Here is a 20265-nt window from a genome sequence, read left to right as displayed (position 1 = left end):
GAGAGGGAGAATCAGAACCTTGTCTTCCTACTTAGGCAGTCTGTGGCCTTTGGAATGTGCCTTTAAGTTTGGGCCAATAACCTTCTTTTCATTATTCATACTCATAGGAAGAGCCAGCTAGAATTTGGATTAATTAACATACTCATCTCTGATTTTAAAAAATATTCAAAACACAAACATCATGACATTTTTTCAGTAGAACCATCCCCATTCCTGAAAGTTAATACCATATCCTTGAGTCTTAAAAACATAGCAGAATTAAAACAGAACACTATTTGTGGTGGGCCACAAATAGGTGTGTTGACATGGGTTCATCCTGCCTCATGATAGCCCTTCACCAGCAACTGCCAAACAGCCAACGATGTGCTTTCCTACATGAGTTGAAATGTTTTGTCTGAAAGTGATAATCTTCAACATTACAGTTGCCAAATTCTTTTATTTCACCATAATCTAGGAATTACCCCAACCTGGCATTATACAATTCAATATAAAAGTTTTCTTTGCAGGTATGAGCCAAATTCCAGGGACACAGGGAAAAGTAAGATTCAGTCACTGTCCTAAGGAACTCACAGTCTGGTAGTGACATCATTAACAAATGTAGAACAACTCTTTGATTATTAACCAGTTATTCTTCACACTTCTTTCCAAAGCCCAAAGCTCTCCTAGCATGCTAACACAAAGGGTCATCAAAGAAAATCACACTGTATTTTACTTCTTGATGTCCTTTTTATTTCTTTTAGAAGATTTAGTTATTTTACAGGGGGAGGGGCAGAGGGAGAGGGAGAGGGAGAGAGAAACACGATCAGACTCCGTTCCTGAGTGCAGAGCCCAAGACAGCACTCAATCTCATGAACTTGAGACCAGACCCGAGACCAAACCAGAGTCTGATGCTCAACAGATGTGCCACCCAGGCACTCCTAATTTCTTTTCTAGTGCTTATCTTCCTTCCTAACTTCAAAAGGGGCATAAAATGCTTGGCATGATTCTCCATTAAAATCGAACTCCTTGGCACCACAGGATTTGGGAAATATTAATCATAAGGGCAATCTTGTTCATCAAAAGATGGGAGCCCCAACTTGGACCTACCACTAACAAGATGTGTGTCAAAGCCCCAAAGCCTCGTTCCTTTTCTGGCGGTTTTGTTTGCTCATTTGTAAGATCCACCTCAAAAACTCAAGTGTGTTTCGGCACTAAGATTCCTTCCCTTGCTTTGCAGTATCTATACCTAGCTAGTACCATTAAGAGAAAGTTACTTAAGCATTCCAAGAGGCCTCCTTGTAGTACGGTTTTGACTCAGCAGGCATAGAAGCAATGATGGTCCTGTTCTAATTCCTCTTTCCCCAGAGTCCCAGGGTTTGGGAAGGAGCGTCCTTCCAGAGCTGTGTCTCCAGGCAACCCCAGGTATGGCTTAACCCATTCTCGGTGCAGTCTGAGGAACTCCAGCCTGTACTCTCTGCAAACGTTGGGGAAACTGACACTCTGTGGTGCTGCCCCTTGCCTTCCAGTCTCCCTCGGTCCTCATGGTGCCATTTCAAAGAGCTCAGTCCCAATAAGCCAAATCAATGGCTATTCCTGGGAGGGGCTGCCAGGGTCAGGTTTTTAGAGAACCAGGACTGCTTGGGCACGATCTTGGGGAAACCACACCATTCCTCCCTGGGTTTCCAAACAGCCGACAGCCGAACACCTCGGGCCACACCCGAGCCTTACGACCTATCACGACATCATCCACGGGCCTGGCCCAGATCTGATCTGGGAACAGAGAGATACCTGGGCTGGAGGCCGGAGAGCAACCTCCCCGCGTTGGACACGCCCACGCGTCCGCGGCCCCGCCCCCACTTCCGGCCAGACCGTGATCACGTGCCCTGACCCCGCCCCGCAGACACGGCTCCTCTCGCGTTGAGCGTCCCGGCTTCCCTTCCGCCGGAAGTGGGGAGACTTTCCCTTTCCGGCTACGGGTCCCCAAGCGGAGCTGGAGGCCGGACGGGGGAGCCGAGCGGCGGCGGCGGCGGCGGCGGGGGCGGTAATGGCGGAGCTGGTGCAGGGGCAGAGCGCTCCGGTGGGGATGAAAGCCGAGGGCTTCGTGGACGCCCTGCACCGGGTCCGGCAGGTACGGGCGCGGCCGGCTGGCGGGAGCACGGGAGCCCGAGGCGGGGCCGGGCCGGGCCAGACGGGGAGGAGGGGGTCGGGCCTGGGGGGCTAGAGGCAGCCTGGCCTGATGCCTCTCCGGGGCTCGGCCTTGTCTTGGGGCTTCTACAGCCTGAGGAGCCGAGGGATAAGGCACCACTGCGAGGCCCAGGCCTAGCCTGTCGGGCGGCTTTTCTAAGTGCAGCCGCTGGGAAAGGGCTTGCCCGGGTCGCTTGGCCCCACCGCGCCCCCATGCCCGGCTGAACGTGCAGAGTGGGCTTCTGAGGTTCGCTAGGGGTGGGGGCTGGGGAGCTCACGGTGAGGACCAGGGTGTAGACCGAAAGCGACCGTCTCAGGCCGTGTAGCTTCTTAAAACTTGGAAAACATCGTTTTGGGACTTCCTGTATTCGGAGGGTGGAGTGGCAGGAATTCGAGGGTATTTTACTTTTGAAGTTTCTCTTGGAGAGGGAAGAGAGGAAGATGTTCAGTAAGTGTGGGTGGTCCACAAGACGTAGAAGTCCCTTATGGGCAATAATTTCCTCTCTCGGGGAGAATGTGATATAGACTCATCCCAACAGTGAAGCCTTACCATCAGGCAGTGTCGTGCATTTTGGCAGAGTTTAAATAAGTTGGGTTTTAAGAGGTTGCATACCTCCCTGGAGAATGAATATGGGACCAGAAATACTCTGGCTTCGGGCATGGTGCTTAGAGGAGAACATGTTCTAGTGCGTGTAAAACTTACAAGTTACCTCTGACACTTAAACCTTTGCTTCTGAGTGTCTTATACTTATCCTCTCTTCCTGTTTAATTGTAGGCATACTAACTGACTCCTTAAAAGTTGGGCTGTAACTAATTACTGCTTGATTCCTAACAGAAAGCCACAGGACTCATTGTTAGAAGAAGGTCTCCACTTGGTCGCTTGAAGATATGGTCTTTACATCTCTTTCCAGTATTCCAGGGGAGGGAACCCTACCTGTTTCCCAGATACTGACTTTTCATTTTAATACTGATACTCCTATAGACATTATATTGGATCCCAGAACTTTCCAAACCTGTGGTTCCACCTAAAATTGTTTCCGATGACTTGACTTGTTCCTTACTGCCTAGGCGTCAACCAGTACAGTAGTGAGTATTCATCTTACTTAGACTTCAGAGCCCACCAGTGGCTGTAATGGATGAACATGCCGTCCAGCTCCCCTTGCACCACTCGGCTTGCCGGCGTGTTTCACTGCTTTCCTCTGCAGAACAGGGTCCTGAACCTTGTTTCTCACGGGCTACTAATATGTAATGGCTTTCACTTTGTGCTGATATGTGACAATCACCTGTTGGCCTTCTCTATCCAGGAAGAATTATAGTCACTGCCCTAAAGAGCTCAGATCCTCAGTTTGCAGAAGGCCTGTAGTTGAACATAACATGAATTTTGAACCATTGAGAAGACTTTCTGCTTCTCTTGAGCCAGTGGTTGAACTCATATTCTTGGACAACCTGCTCAAGAGGGAGGGAGACCCTCTGTTAAATGGCTGACCCAGTGTGGATTGTTGAAGCAGTGGTGTATACTACTAGCCAAGAAAACTTCATTGGAAATGTTCCCAGCTCTGAAATGCACCATTGACTGGAGCAGTATTAAGCCCAATGGAGACAGTGCTGTGAGTGTATTACTTCTGAATATTAACAGCTGGTGGTCGATACTATCTCCAAGGATTTGATGACCTTTAAAAACTAAAGAAAAAACAGGTTTGTGGGTAATTTTAGGTTTATGTATAGATTCGAATTGGGCAAGAATGGAATGTTAGAAATTGAAACTGTTGTATGCTTTATAGTAAAGCTCACCTCAGTGGGTCTCACATTATTGGGGCATGTGGGTGATGATGGTCCTACTTCATTGTATATGCAGCGTGTTGCAGAAATGTGCCCTTCCCCCCACCCCCGTAACTGGAAATAAAAGATAAGGTATTTCTGTATTTTAATGATTGCAAAGCTTTCCCCCCCGACCCGACCTTTACATGCCCTCATAAATACCCGCAATAGTCTAGAAAGTCCTCACAAGTTTGTTAGGGGTCAGTAAGCTATCTTGTGCTCAGTTTATGTAGAAGATCATAACCAAGTCCAAATCCACCCTGCTGGGATTTGAACCTGTAGTTTCTATTAACTTTGGTATGTGGAGCCCAGTACCTAATCCACTAGCTTCCTGCCTGGCATCATGAAGCCTCCTGCATATCCTTTGGACTCTTTCCAACACAGGGGACCAGCTGTTACTCTTCCTTTCCTCTGAGCGTGGTATTTCTAGATCAAAAGAGAGTCTATGAAGATGTCACATAAAATGTAAAATTTTCTGCAGCAGCATGAAGTTCAGTGAGTTAATAGTGGTTGGCACAAACGAATAATGCAGCCATTCCATAGGGAACTGTTCAAGTGTAGAAGTGTGGTTTGATTCAGTCCCATTGATAAAGAGTTAAGAGTGCTGGGAATTAAAAAAAACACGTCCTGTTCTCCAAGTCATTGGCAGATCAGCAAAAATACATTTTTTAACTCATCATTTAGAGAGGTCGGGATCCTCTGAAGGGTGGGATGTGGACTCAAAGCCAGAGCAGGCTAGGCCATCCTGTTTTGTGGCCACAGTGCACTTCTACCCTGACCGACCCTGGTTCCTGGAGGACCTCACGGAGATTATGGATAAGTAGGTACACCTCTGTTCTGTTTGGTTTGTTTTTTCTAAAAGCAAAAATGTTCCCAGAGAGCCTGCTGCTGGTGGTTGAGCAGTCCCCGACACGCGCTGCACACATTCGTGTGCTAAGAGGACAGTGTAACACGGGTGTCTTGGAGACGCCCGGCAGCCTTCCCCACCTCAGGCCAGCTGTCTGCCAGTCATCACCTAAATAGAAAGAAGTTGCTTTGCCTAACTGCTAATGCTTTTCAGGACTTTAAGCCCTTGTTTTGATCTAGACCCAGTCAGTGCTTCTGTGTTGCACAAGTCCGGGGTATTCTTCACATGAATTCAGTGTATTTACAGTGGAACGGGTGCCATTTGGAGTTGGGCGTCACGGTGGTTCAGCACCCAAATGATTGTGACCAAGCCCCTGTAGAATCTATAGGAAGTAATCTGTTGACAGTTCTGTAGGCCTAGAGCCTGTTTGTCACCAGAACTTTATTTTGGGAAATGTTCTTGGCATGGGGTCTTAGAATGTCCTTGGTTCTCCGCAGATGCCTGCCATCGCTGCCGTCTCAAGCTTTGAGCCTAAGCGGTAGATGATTTGGCGAGTGTGCTTTGTACATGCACAAAATTGCCTTTACGAGAACGTGCATCCACCTTTAAAAGAAAAAGCCTTTGTTCATTGGTTCTTGGTCACTCCCTGAAAGAGACTGCCTTTGCTTCCTTAATACATGATGCTTCTGACTCATGGCGTATGTGCTGAGCGCTCCACTGGTTGCAGCTGTATGCCGAGATTATCTCCTACACACCCAGCTCAAGTAGCTCAAGTCGTCGATTCATGAGGGACTAACTCCTGAATGTGCATTCGTTTTTGTTTTCTCAAACACTTGAAGAAAACCAACATTTGCAGGAAATCTGTGGGCTGCTCTTGTATCTTTGCTTTGGTAGGACCCAGTAGAGTCCCCTGTAAAGAGCAAGTCCTTGTTACAGGGTTTTTGTGACGTGACTGACCCCATCTGGGTCACTGCTTTTATGGAAGTGCTGAACTGCCTATTCGGTTTTGAAAAGTGCATAGGAAACACACAATACGTTCCACTGTCTGTTTCTGCAGTTTTTCTCCTTTTCATTGGAAATTTCTTTATCTTTCTTTCTAAAATCTGATAGCCCAAATGTAGCGTCAGACTCTGGTTTCTCCTGAAGTCCCATTTATTATGTAGATCCAAATTTGCCTAGACCAGAGTTCTCAAACTACTGGCCCATGGGTTGGAGAAGGCTCACAGTGGGCCGGCAGGCATGCTTTGTTTGACCCACACAGTGCCAATACTTAGAATGATTTCACAAAGCTTTCCCCCCCGACCCGAAATTGAGCTCTCTGGCTTCTCAAGAAAAGATCCGGCCACACTGCTGACACAGTCTGGAATGGCAGTACTCCCCAGGAGCTGAGTAGCAGCTGCCCCTTTGACTCTCTGGGATGCCATTGGGATGCCTAATCATCAACAGCTTTCTCCCCCATTGTCCTTTGCCGAATTGTGAGTCCGCCGTATCTGGGTTTTATTTGAAATTTCTAATGGAAAGAACGGTTTAGGGAGATTTAGAAGACCTGAGTCTCCTGCAAGTAGCTATCTGACCTTGGGCTGGGTCAGCCATTCCCAACACTTGATCTACAGGCCGTTTGTGCATCTTCTGTGGAAAAGGTGTAATGGACAGATAGGTTTGGGGAATTCAGGGTCAAGTAAAGGTGAATTACCTTCTTTAATGCAGGACTTCTCAGAACCTTTGATATGCTTGTGTGTGTCAAGTCCTATAGGAGTTTGGGATGGGTGTTGTAAATATCCTGAAGTTACGTAATTTCATACTGTCTTTTCATAAAACCAAGTCACATTCTACAGATCAAATTTCAGGAAATTTTGAGCTAGATAATCTTAATAGTTCCTTCAAGCCCTCGAACATTCTGAGCTGTCATCTAGCTGGATCTGGGGGAAAAAAAAATGGCCACAGCATTTTGGTTCTTTTGCTTTCCATTATGTTATGTTGGGCATCTGTTCAAACCGCCCCCCCATCTTTTCTGTGCAATCCTTTTACTCTGTCAAAAGTCACATCTCTTGAAAATGTTTTGCATTTAGAGTTTCATTATAGAGACACTTGGGAAAGAGCAGCCAATACTTCTTTCAGGGGCAGAAACTGTACTTTTATCCTCAAACCAGCTAATAGCAGATCACTTGCAAAACTGAGCGTGTTAATAGAAGTAGTGATGTGATTCGGATTGCCTGCCATTATTGGAAGATCTGCTGACCTCGGGGCCTCCTGCCTGGATGCTGGGCCAGCGCAAAGATAAGACCAACAGATTTGTGGCTGGTTTCATCTTACCGTGGGATTAGTCCTCACAACAGCCAGGTGAGATAGGACAAGGGTTCTGATTCTCATTTTATATTTGAAAATGATGAGCCGAAGGGAAATAAAGCCATTTTCTCAGAGACACACAAGTAGTTAATATACACAGCTGTTCTTGGATCACTGTTTTCTGCTTTCTGAGGATTTGGTTCCTTCGCAGGGGTAGCTGGGTCACTTTCCGTCTCCAAGGAATCAGAATCTGAACAAAGCATCCAGGGGATGCTGGTGGAGTTAGCTAGGATGTAGGGTACAAACCGAATGGACGCGTCCTCTTCAGGGCCTCTGGAGGTCCCGCTGGAGCAGCGTTCCGCTTCGAGCCTCGGCCGGTCATCTTAGCATTTTGCCGTCAGGTGGGCTTCTCCAGATCCACTGTAAGTTTGGCAAACCCTTAAAGTACCTTTTGTGGGTCGAGAACTTTGCTATGCATTAGGGAAGTTGTGTTTTGACTTTGGAAACATGGACCTTTTTAAAACTCTTGAAAACTTTCAACCTCCCTCAGGAACATTTAAATAGTTCTGTATGTAATTTCAGGAGGTTTGTGAATTCTGTAAAGTTGAGCCCTGGAGTTCCGGGTTTCAAAACCTTTGCCCCAGCGGTACTAAGGATTGAGACAGGTCTACCGTGCAGAGAGCCCCCAATAGCGGGGAGACAGTTTAACCAGTAACTTTCTCAGTGAGCTACATTGTTTAGAGGTAGTTTATAAAGTGCTTTGCAAGCATAGAGAAGGGAATATTGAATTCTGCCCAAATGTTGGTGGCATGAAGCTGTCTGAAAAAGCTACTCCGGAGAGCTGGGCCTTACTTGATTGGCATATAGAATTCCTTGTTTTGGTTAATGCCAGTAAATAGGGCAGGATCAGCTGGGGCCCCATTTCTGATGACAACAATAGCTGCCATTCATGGAGCCACGGTTGCGCTAGATGCCAGGCAAGGACTTCCATATATGTTCTCTCATTTGATGGCCACAAAGCCCCCAGAGGGTAGTACAGTTGTCCCGCTTATCTGCGGCCTCGCTCTCCAGGTTTTTGGTTGCCAGTGGGCAGTCGAAGTCCAGAAGCAGTTGATCCTGCTCCTGACATGTTGCCAGAAGGTCGCTAGTAGCCGAACACCCCTTCACAGCCCCTCTGGCGCTCATCTCACATCATCACAAGAACAGTGAGTGCAGGATGTCCTGATAGAGATGCCGCATTCACATGACAGGTTTTTATAGTATATTGTTATAATTGTTCTATTTTATTTTTAGTTATCGTTACTCTAACTTACAGGTTAAACTTGATCATAGGCATGTACGTATAGAGGAAAAAAAATAATACGCAGACGGGTTGGTACTATCTGCCATTTCAGGTATCCAGAGTCTTGGGATATATCTGCCGTGGATCAGGCGGGATCACTGTACAGTGAAGTGCTTATTAAGACTTTGGGTTTGGGCACCTGGGGAGGCACAGTTAAGCATCTGCCTTTGGCTCACATCCTGATCTCAGAGTCCTGGGATCGAGCCCCACATCGGGCTCCCCGCTCTACGGGGAGCCTGCTTCTCGCTCTCCCTCTGCCGCTTCCTCCTGCTTGTGCTCATGCGCGCGCTCGCTCGCTCGCTGTCAAGTAATCTTAAAAAAAAAAGACTCTCTGGATTCAGCCCGTGTGAGTTCAAGTTCTGGTTCTGCCACTTACTAGCTTAGCAACTGGGCAAGTTCTTTCAACTTCTTTAAGCCTTAGTTTCTTCATCTGGAAAATGGAAGTCATTGGTGGTTGTAATAATTTTTTTTAATAGTTGATATTAGAAGTTAGGAGGTTCCCCTTGGGAGGTGGTGATGGAAGGACGCGAGGCCAACTTCGGGGCCCCGGTCATGTTCTGTGTCCTGATCTCAATGCTGGTTGATACAGGTATTTTAGTGTGGGGACATTTAGTGAGCTGTAAACTTAGGATCTGTGTATTTTCCTGTTATTATTCAATAAAAGATTAAAATAGCAAACATTTCTTATTTCTTGCCATGTACCCAGCGTTGTTCTGGGTGCTTTACGTTGTTGTCCCGTTATCCCCGTGGATATCATTCCAGGCAGATGGGCTCCCAGTCCCCCAATAACGAGAAGAGTAGCTACTTTATAAGGTTGCCATGGAGGTGAACTGAGGACACCATCAGGCACTTAGCAAGTGTGCAATAGGTCTGACACACGACTGTCCGCAGTGTGACCTCTTAGGCAGTAGGAAGCAGAACTGGGACTTGCTCCCATGACTACGAGCCTCGAACCTGCCGTCTGGGACGTGAGCTCAGCGCCTGGGCTTAACCGCGCAGGTAACATACTGTGTCTTCCTGCTGTGAGCAGCAGACACTTTCCGTCGAGCCCTTGTATTCTCCAGGGCCTGGGCAGGGTCACTCAGGTGACCGTGGAGCAGAGGTTCCCTGGAAGCAAGTTGGGTTCGTGCTCCCTAGGAGGTCGTGTGAGCGTTCTGTTTGCTGAATCCATGAGCATCAACAGCAGCTATATTTAATTGTGTGGACGTGGGACGTGGGTGACTTGGCATTCAGGTGGCTTTGCCTATTTCTATGGAATGTAATGCTTAAATAAATGTAAAACTGTGGAGATAAACAGAGCTTCCTCTTCGGGTTTACAAGGTGAACTGCTTCAATTAAGAAACTTGTCAGAGAATTTTAGTTGTAAAAATGTGCACTAGGAATAATTAATCACTGTGCTTCCTAAATTTAATGATGTGTGTAGCACCTTTACAATTTCTGCCGTATCATTGAACCTTCAGTGTTTATTTACTTAATATTTTTAAAAGGAAACTAAATCACTATTGTAAATGAAAACTTTGCCTTGCATAGAAGGTAACTGTAAGAAATATATATATATCTATATCTCCGCATGTACATAGCCGTAAAACACACACACACACACACACAGACACGCTCTCAAAGTTTAAAAACATTGATCCATGTACCTCCCAACAATGCCTGCACACTTCTCTTTGGAAAACACTGGTTGAGTCTGTCCCTGCATCTTACAGGTGAGTACCCCAAGGAACGAGTCCACTGGAAGTCTCGCCTAAGGTCATACACTGGAAGAGCTGGCTGGAAAACCTGGACCCTTGACTGACTCCTGGTTCAGTGATCCTCCTGCTTGTTTTTATTAATTATTCAAAGTCAAGGTCAAATACGTGTGATGCTGATTTGTAGTTCATCTGTTATGGTGCCTAAAATAGCACAGGTAGTGAGATAACAGATTTTCCTCCTGGCTTCCCCCCAAGAAGGGGGGAAAGGGAATCGAGTGGTTAAAAAATCAGTAGCAGAGTCCCTTCAGGGCCAAGACAAGAGGGGCCTTGGTTTGGTTGGCGTGTCCTGATATGACTTCGGTGACTTGTTTTCTGGCCTACACCATTATTAGCTGAGAACGTACCTCACTTCCCTTAAGCAGCTGCCCTTCGGAGCCATCAGTTATGATGTGGGGAACTTGTTGAGCTTGAGCTCAGTGCCATGGAAATCATTAGGTTTTAAGTCCTTGGGAAATGGAATATGTTTAATAGAGTATTAGGTGGGAGAGGGGAGGTGCCCAGGGCTGTGGGTAATAGCGTAGGCTAGAGCTGGGCAGGCTGGGCTTCAGTAGGCCTCCTGCCACTTATGGCGTGTGTGACAGTGTGCGGGGCACTCCGCTGCTCCAAGCCTCGCTCTTCCTTGTCTTGAAATAGTATCAACCTCCTAGACAGTCGTTGTGAGGAATAAATAAGATAGAATATTTCAAATGCGCTTCCCGGGATGCCTGAGTGGCTCAGTTGATTAAGCATCTGCCTTCAGCTCTGGTCATGATCCTGGGGTCCTGAGAGCAAGTTCTGCATCTGCCTCCCTGCTCAGCTAGGAACCTGCTTCTCCCTCCCCCTGCCCCCCCCCACACTTGTGTGTGAGCGCGTTCTCTCTCTTTTTTGCAAATAAATAAAAATCACTTTAAGGGGCGCCTGGGTGGCTCACTGGGTTAAGCCGCTGCCTTCGGCTCAGGTCATGATCTCAGGGTCCTGGGATCGAGTCCCACTTCGGGCTCTCTGCTCAGCAGGGAGCCTGCTTCCTCCTCTCTCTCTGCCTGCCTCTCTGCCTGCTTGTCATCTCTCTCTGTCAAATAAATAAATAAAATCTTTAAAAAAAAATCACTTTAAAAAGTTTTAACTTTTGAAAAAATAAATATATATTTATTTTTTTGCTCTTCGCAGAATGCCCACCATGCAGTAAACACTAAATTTTAATTCATTTTGGTGGACATTTAAAATCATTTCTTGAGGTTTGGGGTGCGTGGGTGGCTCAGTTGGTTAAGTATCTGACTCTGGATCTCAGCACAGGTCTCGATCCCACCGTTCTGAGTTCAAGCCCTGCATCAGGCTCCACACTGTGGAGCCTACTTAAAAACTAAAATAAGGTTGCATTTGTATGGATGAAAGAATACATTGTTTCTTTACAGAATATTATGTGTACAGTGTAAATTATGATACAATTGTATATTATATTGTTAAACTCCTGTGTAACATGTGTTGAGCCAGGGTTCAGATGCAGTCTGTTGACTTCAGAGCTACACCTCTTAACCAGTAGTGTGTACTGCTTTTCTCTCAGTGGAAATTTCCCAAATTATAGATAACTGAAGTAAACATGACTTAAGAACAAATCTGAAAGCCGCAGCCTTTAATCAAATTCAGGAACAGGAAACTATTGTAACATTTTTAGCATATCAGCTTTGGGAAAAAATGACATTCCAGCAACATGCAAAACATACTGTGTAAGTTAGAAGGAAGGCCAGAGACTCAGGAATAACATTTTAGCTGCTTTGGAAAGAAGGAAAAAGATCTGGAAGCAAAGAAATATCAGAAAGGAGCAGGGAGCGTGCCTGATGTGTGTCGAGTTGAGGTTTTGGGGTTCTGTGTCTCGTGTGGTTTGGCATGCCCGCTCTTGGGGGACTCCACCAATAATCATGTGTCCTTGTACCCCTTTCTTTGTGCTTTGAGGTCATCTTAACTATCTGCTGGGAACATTTTGGGTCATCTTTAAAAGCAAACCAGCCAACAATCCTGAAAAACCCCCCATCAGTCATTTACAACTAAGTTTATTGTAGCAAATGAAAGCGTCTCCGTGGGGCACAAGCTGAGGCAGTGTTCTCTCCTTTAATCTACCTGCTTTACCAGCTGGGCCTATAAAGGTAACTTTTGCATCTTAAGTAAGTAGCCAACCCCCATAAACTTATCCAAAACAAATACGGAAAGCAAGATTACAAGTCAGTGGTAGAATGCTGTTAGGCAAGACCTGTACAGTATTTTGTTTTAGAGAAAATGGCCTCTTGAATACAGGAGTTAGGTTTCTATCAGTAGTCTTGATATTTTAATTATTTACTACTAATAATAATTTTAAACAAGCACCTATCCAGGTACCATCATCGCTAGCCTAGACAGGGACCCACAGACTTTATAGTAAATGACCTGTGTGGGCACTGTGTTCCATATGGTCTGGGTGCAGTTCCTCCACCAAAAAATGTGTGTGGCTGGATTCCTATAAAATTTTCTATACAAAGGCAAGTGATTCAGCCACCATAGTTTGCTGAGCCCTGACCTAGAATGTCTCCTAAATGGTCTTCCTACTCCTGCCCCCTTAGAATGTCTTTTCCTTGTCAAGGGGACCTTTTAAAAACATAAACCAACGTGTTTCTTCCCCTAGTACGCATCGCAGTTGCTTCCTGTCACCCTTCCTATAAAACCCAAGCCCTTACCATGACCAAGAGCCCTAGGGAACTGGCCCTTGCCTGTGTCTTGGAACTCATCTAGTTCCCTCTACTCTTGTGACGCTGACTTCTATCTTCTGGACTCGTCCCTACCAGGCTGGCTCCTGCTTCAGACCTTTTATACAGGCTGTTCCCTCTGCCTGGAATGTTACTTCTACCTGGAGTGCTCCCTCAGACTCTTGGATCGCCAGCTCCTCCTCAGCTGTTCGGTCTTAGATCACACGACCTCACGTGCTCACAATGGCCTTCCCTGATCCACTCTCCAAAACGCTCTATGTCATTGTCTTCTCTTACTAGCATAATGCTTATAACCCGTGAAATGATCGGTTATTGGTTAGCTTGTGTACCTGTTACTCCCCACTGACTGCTAACTCGGAGTAGGGGCCTGGTTATTCCTCTTTTTTTTTTCTTAAGGGAGGGAGAAAAAGTTGAGGGGTTGGGGGGCGGGGTAGAAGCCTAAGCAGACTCTCTGGCCAGTGCAGAGCCTGATGAGGGGCTTGATCTCCTAAGCCTGATATCATGACCTGAGCTGCAGTCAACAGTCAGACGCTTAACCAGCTGAGCCACCTAGGTGCCCCTGGGCCTAGGTATTCTTGTTCACCACAGGAACCCCAGTGCTTGGAACAGAGCCCGGCACATAGTAGGCCCTCGACATTGGTTGGATGAGTTGTCTTGTTTTAACAGCCGCGCTCTTTGTGAAGTGCTTTCTAGGATGCGAAGGTCCTCTGTGTTGAGAGTATGTTGTTAGCTTTCCCCAAACTCTGCAGCTCGTGGTGGGACACCCAGAGGATCTCATGCAGAGGGGAGAGGGGCTTGTTCAACACCACAGAACTATGAAACCAGAGAGACCTGACCCTGGATCCCTGACATTTAAGCCCTGCCTTGGGGTTTCAGTGTCATGATTGTCTTGTTTAAGACATTATATGTTTAAGGTCATTTATGTTGGTTCCAGAAGGTCTCAGATTTCTGGGCATATTTGGACAAGCTCGGAAGAACTACCACTAAACACTCGCTCTCATGGGACAGCCCTTCTGTCTGCCCTTTATTCCCCCCCGCCCCCACTTATAACGCTTAACTTAGGGACTAACATCAAGAGCAGTGGCTGTAAATATTCTTTTGATTAAATGAAAGTTGATTTACCACAAAGATCACATTTAATCTTCCAATGAGAACAAAGTAGATAAGTAATTCCCCCATTGCATTTGTTTCTGGGGGGAAATGTTTTAATAGCTATGCAATCTTTTTTTTTTTTTTTAACTGATAATAAATATTAAAAATTAAAATAGCTCTCAGAGCTTGTCTCCTTTCTCCAGTGCAGGAATCCTTCTGAAATGGTGTGGACAGTCCTCTCCCCACTGTTTGGACACTTCCAATGAGGAGCAGCTTACTGTTTTAGCTCTCCGTAGATGACGTAATCACTTTATAGGATGAATGTTTTCCTAACAAGTTGTCATGTTTGAGCAAACACAGCCTTTTAAATAGTATCGGGGAGCTTGTTTCTTAAGGGAACCCTGTGATAAAAGCTTCTGAACAAGGTTCTTTATGTTGTTGGCCTCCTTTTTTTCTTCATAGAATGCAGGATACCTGTATTTTAAGTGACTGCTTAAGTCTAATTTGTAGAAGACCAACGTTTGGAAGTATTTTATCCCTAAAGACGTTGTTAAGGCCAAAAGAAAATTCAGTTAGCGGTTTGTCCCCTTGGCGGCAATGCCTTAAATTAATCTAGGTCAGGGGGAGAAATGGGTAACAGGCCTTTTAAGAGGACTCTCCTCTCTCTCCCTCACATGGAGCCAGGATTTGTTACTGAGCATTTAAATCTGATTCTCTCTGTAGATTGCTGCTAAAATTGATTCAGTTCCTCACTTGAATAATTCCACACCTCTAGTGGACCCCTCAGTGTATGGATACGGAGTACAGAAACGGCCCTTGGATGATGGAGGTAAGTCGCAGTAAAATGTCTTTGCCTTTCAGATGGTAGCGAACCTGCCAGTCAAGTTGGAGTTGGTGTCACCCGTTTCCTTAACAGCTCTCTCCAGCGTCTCTCTGAAGAGGAATGGTGGAGGGGACATATTAGGGATGATTTTTCTCCGCGATTCTCGCATTTGAGTTCTTATTTGCCTTGATAATGTGGGAACGTTTTTCAGCCGGGCTCTCAGGTAAAAGACTTGCTTTGTCCTTGCACGTCAGCTCAGAAGGAATTTGATTCGAGAATTCTGTTTGATTTAGCCCTCCGCTCTTCAAATACTCAAGTGGAGATTGAAGTTCCCACTTTACTCCAAAGAAAAGCTAAGATTTGGTGCACGGCCCCGAGGAAGCTGTGGCTACATCCTGATTTAAAGAAAGGGCCAAGGGGGTGGTGACCTCTTTGCAGTCTGTCTGCTGAGTTTTTCACCACTGCCATTTACGACAGGCTCTCCCCACGGGCTCTCCCCACAAGCGCGGGTCTTTCCTTCGTTCGTGTGTTACTTCGCTGGTTTCTAGTACTCTCTTCAGCCCACTTAGAAAGGCCTATCACCAGCACCTTGGCAAAGACTATCTGTCAGATGTGTGTGTACAGACAACTCCAACTTCCTTGATCACATTTTGTGTCCTACAAAGTATGGCTCTGAAAGGGAATCTGAAATGTAATGGTTTGTACGTGAATATGCGTGCAGCGGGGGGGGGGGCGGTCTGTGTCTTCTGTCCTGTCCTTCTGCATGTGTGCCCAACCACATCTGTGGGCACATATTTCCACAACGTACTATTAAACGGAAAAAAAATCAAGATGTACAACAGAAGATACCGTGTAATTTTCTTTTCTGGAAAAAGAGCGTGTTTTGATGTACATGGGAAAAAAATGTAATGTGGTATGACTGGTTTCTCACATTTCTTGGGGAATCCTAAAGGGGAGATCGCCATTGTTTTTAAATGTGCTAACCTTTTTGGAATAATCATATAAGGTTACAGCATGAAGGTCTTAGGGGGCTGTGCTCTTCTGGGTGTAAAAGTTCTTGTCTTTTTAAAGGCACTGATTATGGGCTCACACACACAAAATCTACCCCAGGGCCGCTGGAGCTAAGGGGACCATTTAAAGTACTATTCCAGAATGTTGCCCTGTGATCTTTTTGTATTCGACTGGTGTTAGTGATTTCTTCGAAGAAATATGACCAATTGTACCATCTGCGTTTTTGCCGACATGAAACACTGTAATGCAGAGTGACCTTTTTACCTTCTCAGGGCAGTCATGCTTTGGTTCCTTTTATGGGACATCGATATAAAAATAAAACTAAGTTGTCTGGCTCTGAGCACATGCCCCGGTAATGGACAGTCCCTCTGGCCCTCTGTTTCCAGAAATCACGATCAATACCTTTCACAACTCCCTGCCTTGCTTGCACCCCGTGCGTGGCAGGAAGTGTAAAACCTGTGTGTGCACAGCACAGGTGATCACTGTGTCCTTTGCAGAAAGAGCACCTAGATACCTGCAAATGAAACCACGGGCACCGGGCTGACCTTCTTCCATTGACCCGCTGCACACCCATTCGAAAGATGTTCATCAAAGGCTCTTGAGTTATGGAGAAAGAGGCCTCAGGAACAGGCAGATGTAGCTAGGGACTCCCAGGAAATTCTAGAATCTCAACTGGAACTCTAGTTCATTATTCTGTGGTGTATTTTCAGCTCTGTTTTGAGAACCATAATTTTTTCCATGTCTGCCTTTGGGGGACTGAGTCCTTGGAATCAGAAAACAAACACAGTTTCTCTTTTTCTTCCTTCTAAATATGAAGCCCAGTTAGAGTGGGGAAGAACTGAGAAAGATCCTTCCTGTCCAGGGCCAGCTCTCCATCTTACACAGCAGACCACGTGAAGAACGAGAAACTTCCCTCAGGCTTTTTACACGGGGCAGGACAGTAGTTAATCCTCCCCAGTTGTGCGGCTTTCCAACAACAGAATTACATAATGTTTTCCTCCAAGTTGGTCTCCACCTGTGGCATCAGGGATGTGCCGTTGGAGGTCAGAGAGAATTCTGGACGCTTGGAGCATTTTCAGGGCAGGCCGCGGTTGTCTTCTGACAGGGATAATAAGGTCACTGGGCCATTCCCCTTCTCTTGGATAAACAAATAGTGAATAAACAGATCCCATCAAGGACAGTGATATTCATGGTTACCCGACAGCTTCCTAGGGTGCTGTTCGCGAGAGTTTAGAAAAGCAGAGACGAACAACGAACAGGAATTCCTGCACTTTTTTGTTTTTTCTTGAGCAATAAAGTTTTCCAGAGCTTTGCCATTTTCCATTGGTTTGGTGTGGCTTGGGATTGGTTTGGGGTTTTTTTGGGGTTTTTTTGTTTTTTTTTTGTGTTTTTTTGAGAGAATTTCAACAGATCACTTCTTTAGCAACATGAACTTTCTAACTTTCCTGGAAAGCCAGATTCTTTAACCTCTCAAGCGTTGAAGGTCACTCCCCTAGAAGTTTTTGGAGGTATTACTGGAGTCTGTTTAAAATTGCTTCAGCTCCTAAGTCAACCAGAGAGAACCCTTGAAAGCCTCAGGGTTTCTGCAGGACATTGAGATTTGCAAACAAGTACATGAGTCGGAGGACGAAAACAGGTAGAATAAGGGAAAAGATTTGTTCTTGTTGTAGGAAGGGACCGGGTTAGTTGTGTCCTGGGCATTTGGAACTGTCACACTGCCGGCTCGTGAGCTTGCTCGGAGCCCAGCAAAAAGGGGTCAGAGCCGGGCTTTCCTCGCCTGCCTCGGTGCCCTGCCTCGGTGCCCTGAGCTGGGCCGAGCAGTCGTTCCACTGCCCTCTGCTTCAGGTCAGGTCATCGTAAGTATTAGCATCTTCGGTCTGGCACCCACGCTTCATGGTAGTCTTGGAGGCGCAGCCCCGCAGTTCGGGAATCTTCCTGCAGCCCTTCCATCTGGTACTTTCTTCCCGCTGCAGCTGAGGCCTCTCGCTGAAGCCAGTCTGACCAGTTCCATTCCTCTGTTCTGAGACCTGTGGCAGCTTCCAGTAATGGGGGCGGGGGAAGGGGGCGTCTGGCCCTTCCTAACCTACCCTCCTTCTCTGGCTCTTCCCCCTCCCCCTCGCTGGGCGCTCTACAGCAACCTGCTCAGCTGTTTCTTCTCTTTGCTCTTCCCGAAACCCATCCCCGCTCCCAGCTCTTTATGTGGCTGAGTCCTGCTCCGTCCTTAGGTCCCAGAATTGACAGGACGTCCTCCCGAGAACCCGGCCCCATGCTCATCTCTCGACTTTCTTCATTGCCTTGCCAGATGCTGCCTAATCTCTTCTCTTGCCCCCTGTTCTTCCTCCCTCCCCCCTCCCCGCTTCTCCCTTTTCACACACCCACCTGAGCAGAGCGTAGACATCACATTCTGCTCAGAACCTCGAGAGCCGTTCATTTGTGCCCTGGGCATCCTGCAGGTACCAGGGTGTATCATGGGCTTCTGCTGGATTCTACAGGCTGCGATCCTGGAGACGGGCTCTTTCTTTCCGTCCCTCCCTTATGTGGTAGGTGACTACATGCTTGATGCTTCCGTTCTTTATCTCCATGTCCTACAAATAGCATCTAGGAAATTTCGTGAAATGTAAGATCCAAATCGAAGAGACTGGTATTAGCTAAGAGGTTTAGAAGTGCCGATTTTAATCTGAATCAGGGATTAGTATAACTTTTCTTAAAAGGACCAGACAGTAAATTTTTTTGGACTTTGAGGTCATATGTGCTCTGTCCCACCGACTCAGCTCTACTGTCAGAGCCAGAAAGCAGCGGAGGAATCTGGAAGCACCGGAGCCCGGCGCATGGCCATGAGCTGGCCCGCAGGCCCTCAATGCCTTTGAGGTTTACGTACCACCGTTCAGATGGTACCACCCTTTCTGAACGTTGTCTAGGTGGCGTTCTTGGTGACTGAAGGCAGAGTTCTTGAATGCTTTCGCGGGAACCACTTATAGGAAGATTGGAACAGAGGAGCGCTGTGGCCCTGGCGGAGGTTTGTTTCAGCACATGTGGCCCAGGACAAAGAGAAGGAGGAAACAAGAATGAGGAGGGGAGTTTTGTTTGTTTGTTTGTTTGTTTAAGATCCACACTTTGCAAGAGGGAAGGCGGGATGAGAGGGTCCGGTGCTAGGTAGTGGGGAGGGCCTGGGTTCTTGCTGCCGGGCGGTGGGGGTTCGTGGACCACTGCCTGGGGTCTGCACTGAGCCCGCAGGGCCCAGAGTCTTTGCTTTGAAAAGAGCGAAACTGAATCCACCACGTGCTTGTGCCGTCCCTGAAGGAAGAGAGTAACGGGCCACAGGGATGAGGAGCCGAGACTAAACCTTAGTCCTTGAGGCTCGGGGAGACAGGACGGGATGGGGCAGGGATGGGGTTACGGGGATCAGGAGTGTTGTCGAGCAATAGTCTTCAAGCAGGTGGATTGAAGACCCCTGAGGTGGTGGGAGGCGTTTCCAGGAGTCCTGTCCCAGCTCTTCGTTTGTGGCCGCCTCTTTCCTAAAATGGATCTCTCTGAGAATGGGGTCTGTGGTGGAGACGCTGTGCCCTTCTCCTCTCCCGGTCCCCAGCCACATTTCCTCTGGATTTACGGGGGCACATCCCCGTCCTCAGATGCCTCAAGAGGCTGTGAGTCCAGAATTCTGACTGGGGCATCCCCAGACAACAAAGTGTGAGAGTCTTGGGAAGAAGTATTGAAAAGGACAGGATCTGGTTTTGATTTTTATTCCGGCAGCAACTCATCACAGAGACTTGGGTGGTCCCTCCTCCCCGTCCATCCATCCATCCGTTTTAGGATTTAGAAGTGAGTGGTAGTCATATAGGGGCATATTAACATGTATGTGTGAGTTGGAGAAAGGAAGTGAGATTTTTTTTCCCCCTGGCAAAGTATGATCTCTGATGGATTTGACAGTTGGTTTAGCCAACTAGATATCACACAGAGTAGAGAGAGATTATCCACAGAAATGGATGACCTAATAAATCTGTCACATCAGTATTACAACTGAGAAACAGCTGAGGCTTCTACACCATACCTGTTGTGTTCTTTGTACCTGTTAACCTAGGGATGACTTTTAGATGTCACATTAAAAGGGGATTTAGAGTTTTTCAAAACCCTTTTAGGAAATGTGGGAGCCTAAGTGGCTCTCTACCCTAGCTGGGTGTGAGACCCACCCAAGGAGCTTTTAAAAACACATCTGATGGTGCAGCCTCTCTAGAAAGCTTAGAAAATTAAGCATGTGCTCACCATTTAGCACACAGTTAGACCTGTTTATTCTCAAGGAACAGACACCTGTCCACAGATCTTTGTAGCAGCTTTATTCGTAATAGCTCCAAACTGGAAACAGCCCCGATGTCCTTCAGCAGGTGAGTGGCTAACAGAGTGGCGCAGCCGCATGG

General features: G+C 46.8%; 1 protein-coding gene across 3 annotated transcripts in view; it reads left to right on the top strand.

The window, feature by feature from the left end:
* Window positions 1-1997: 1997 nt before the first annotated feature.
* Window positions 1998-20265, top strand: part of FUBP3 (far upstream element binding protein 3) — a 49990-nt gene continuing 31722 nt past the window's right edge. For 2 of the 3 annotated variants that reach the window (XM_044264679.1, XM_044264677.1), the window contains exons 1-2: window positions 1999-2107; window positions 14743-14848. In XM_044264679.1, the coding sequence (XP_044120614.1) occupies window positions 2024-2107; window positions 14743-14848 (190 nt within the window). In that variant the 5' untranslated portion in view covers window positions 1999-2023. Of the gene's footprint in view, window positions 2108-14742; window positions 14849-20265 lie in introns of all 3 variants that reach the window. The other variant, XM_044264678.1, reaches the window with a different exon arrangement.

This window comes from Neovison vison, chromosome 9 (genome assembly GCF_020171115.1).
Source record: "Neovison vison isolate M4711 chromosome 9, ASM_NN_V1, whole genome shotgun sequence".
In the NCBI taxonomy this organism is placed as follows: Eukaryota; Metazoa; Chordata; class Mammalia; order Carnivora; family Mustelidae; genus Neogale; species Neogale vison.
The sequence above is the reverse complement of the archived record's forward strand: the minus strand, read 5'-3'. Positions and strand labels throughout refer to the sequence as shown.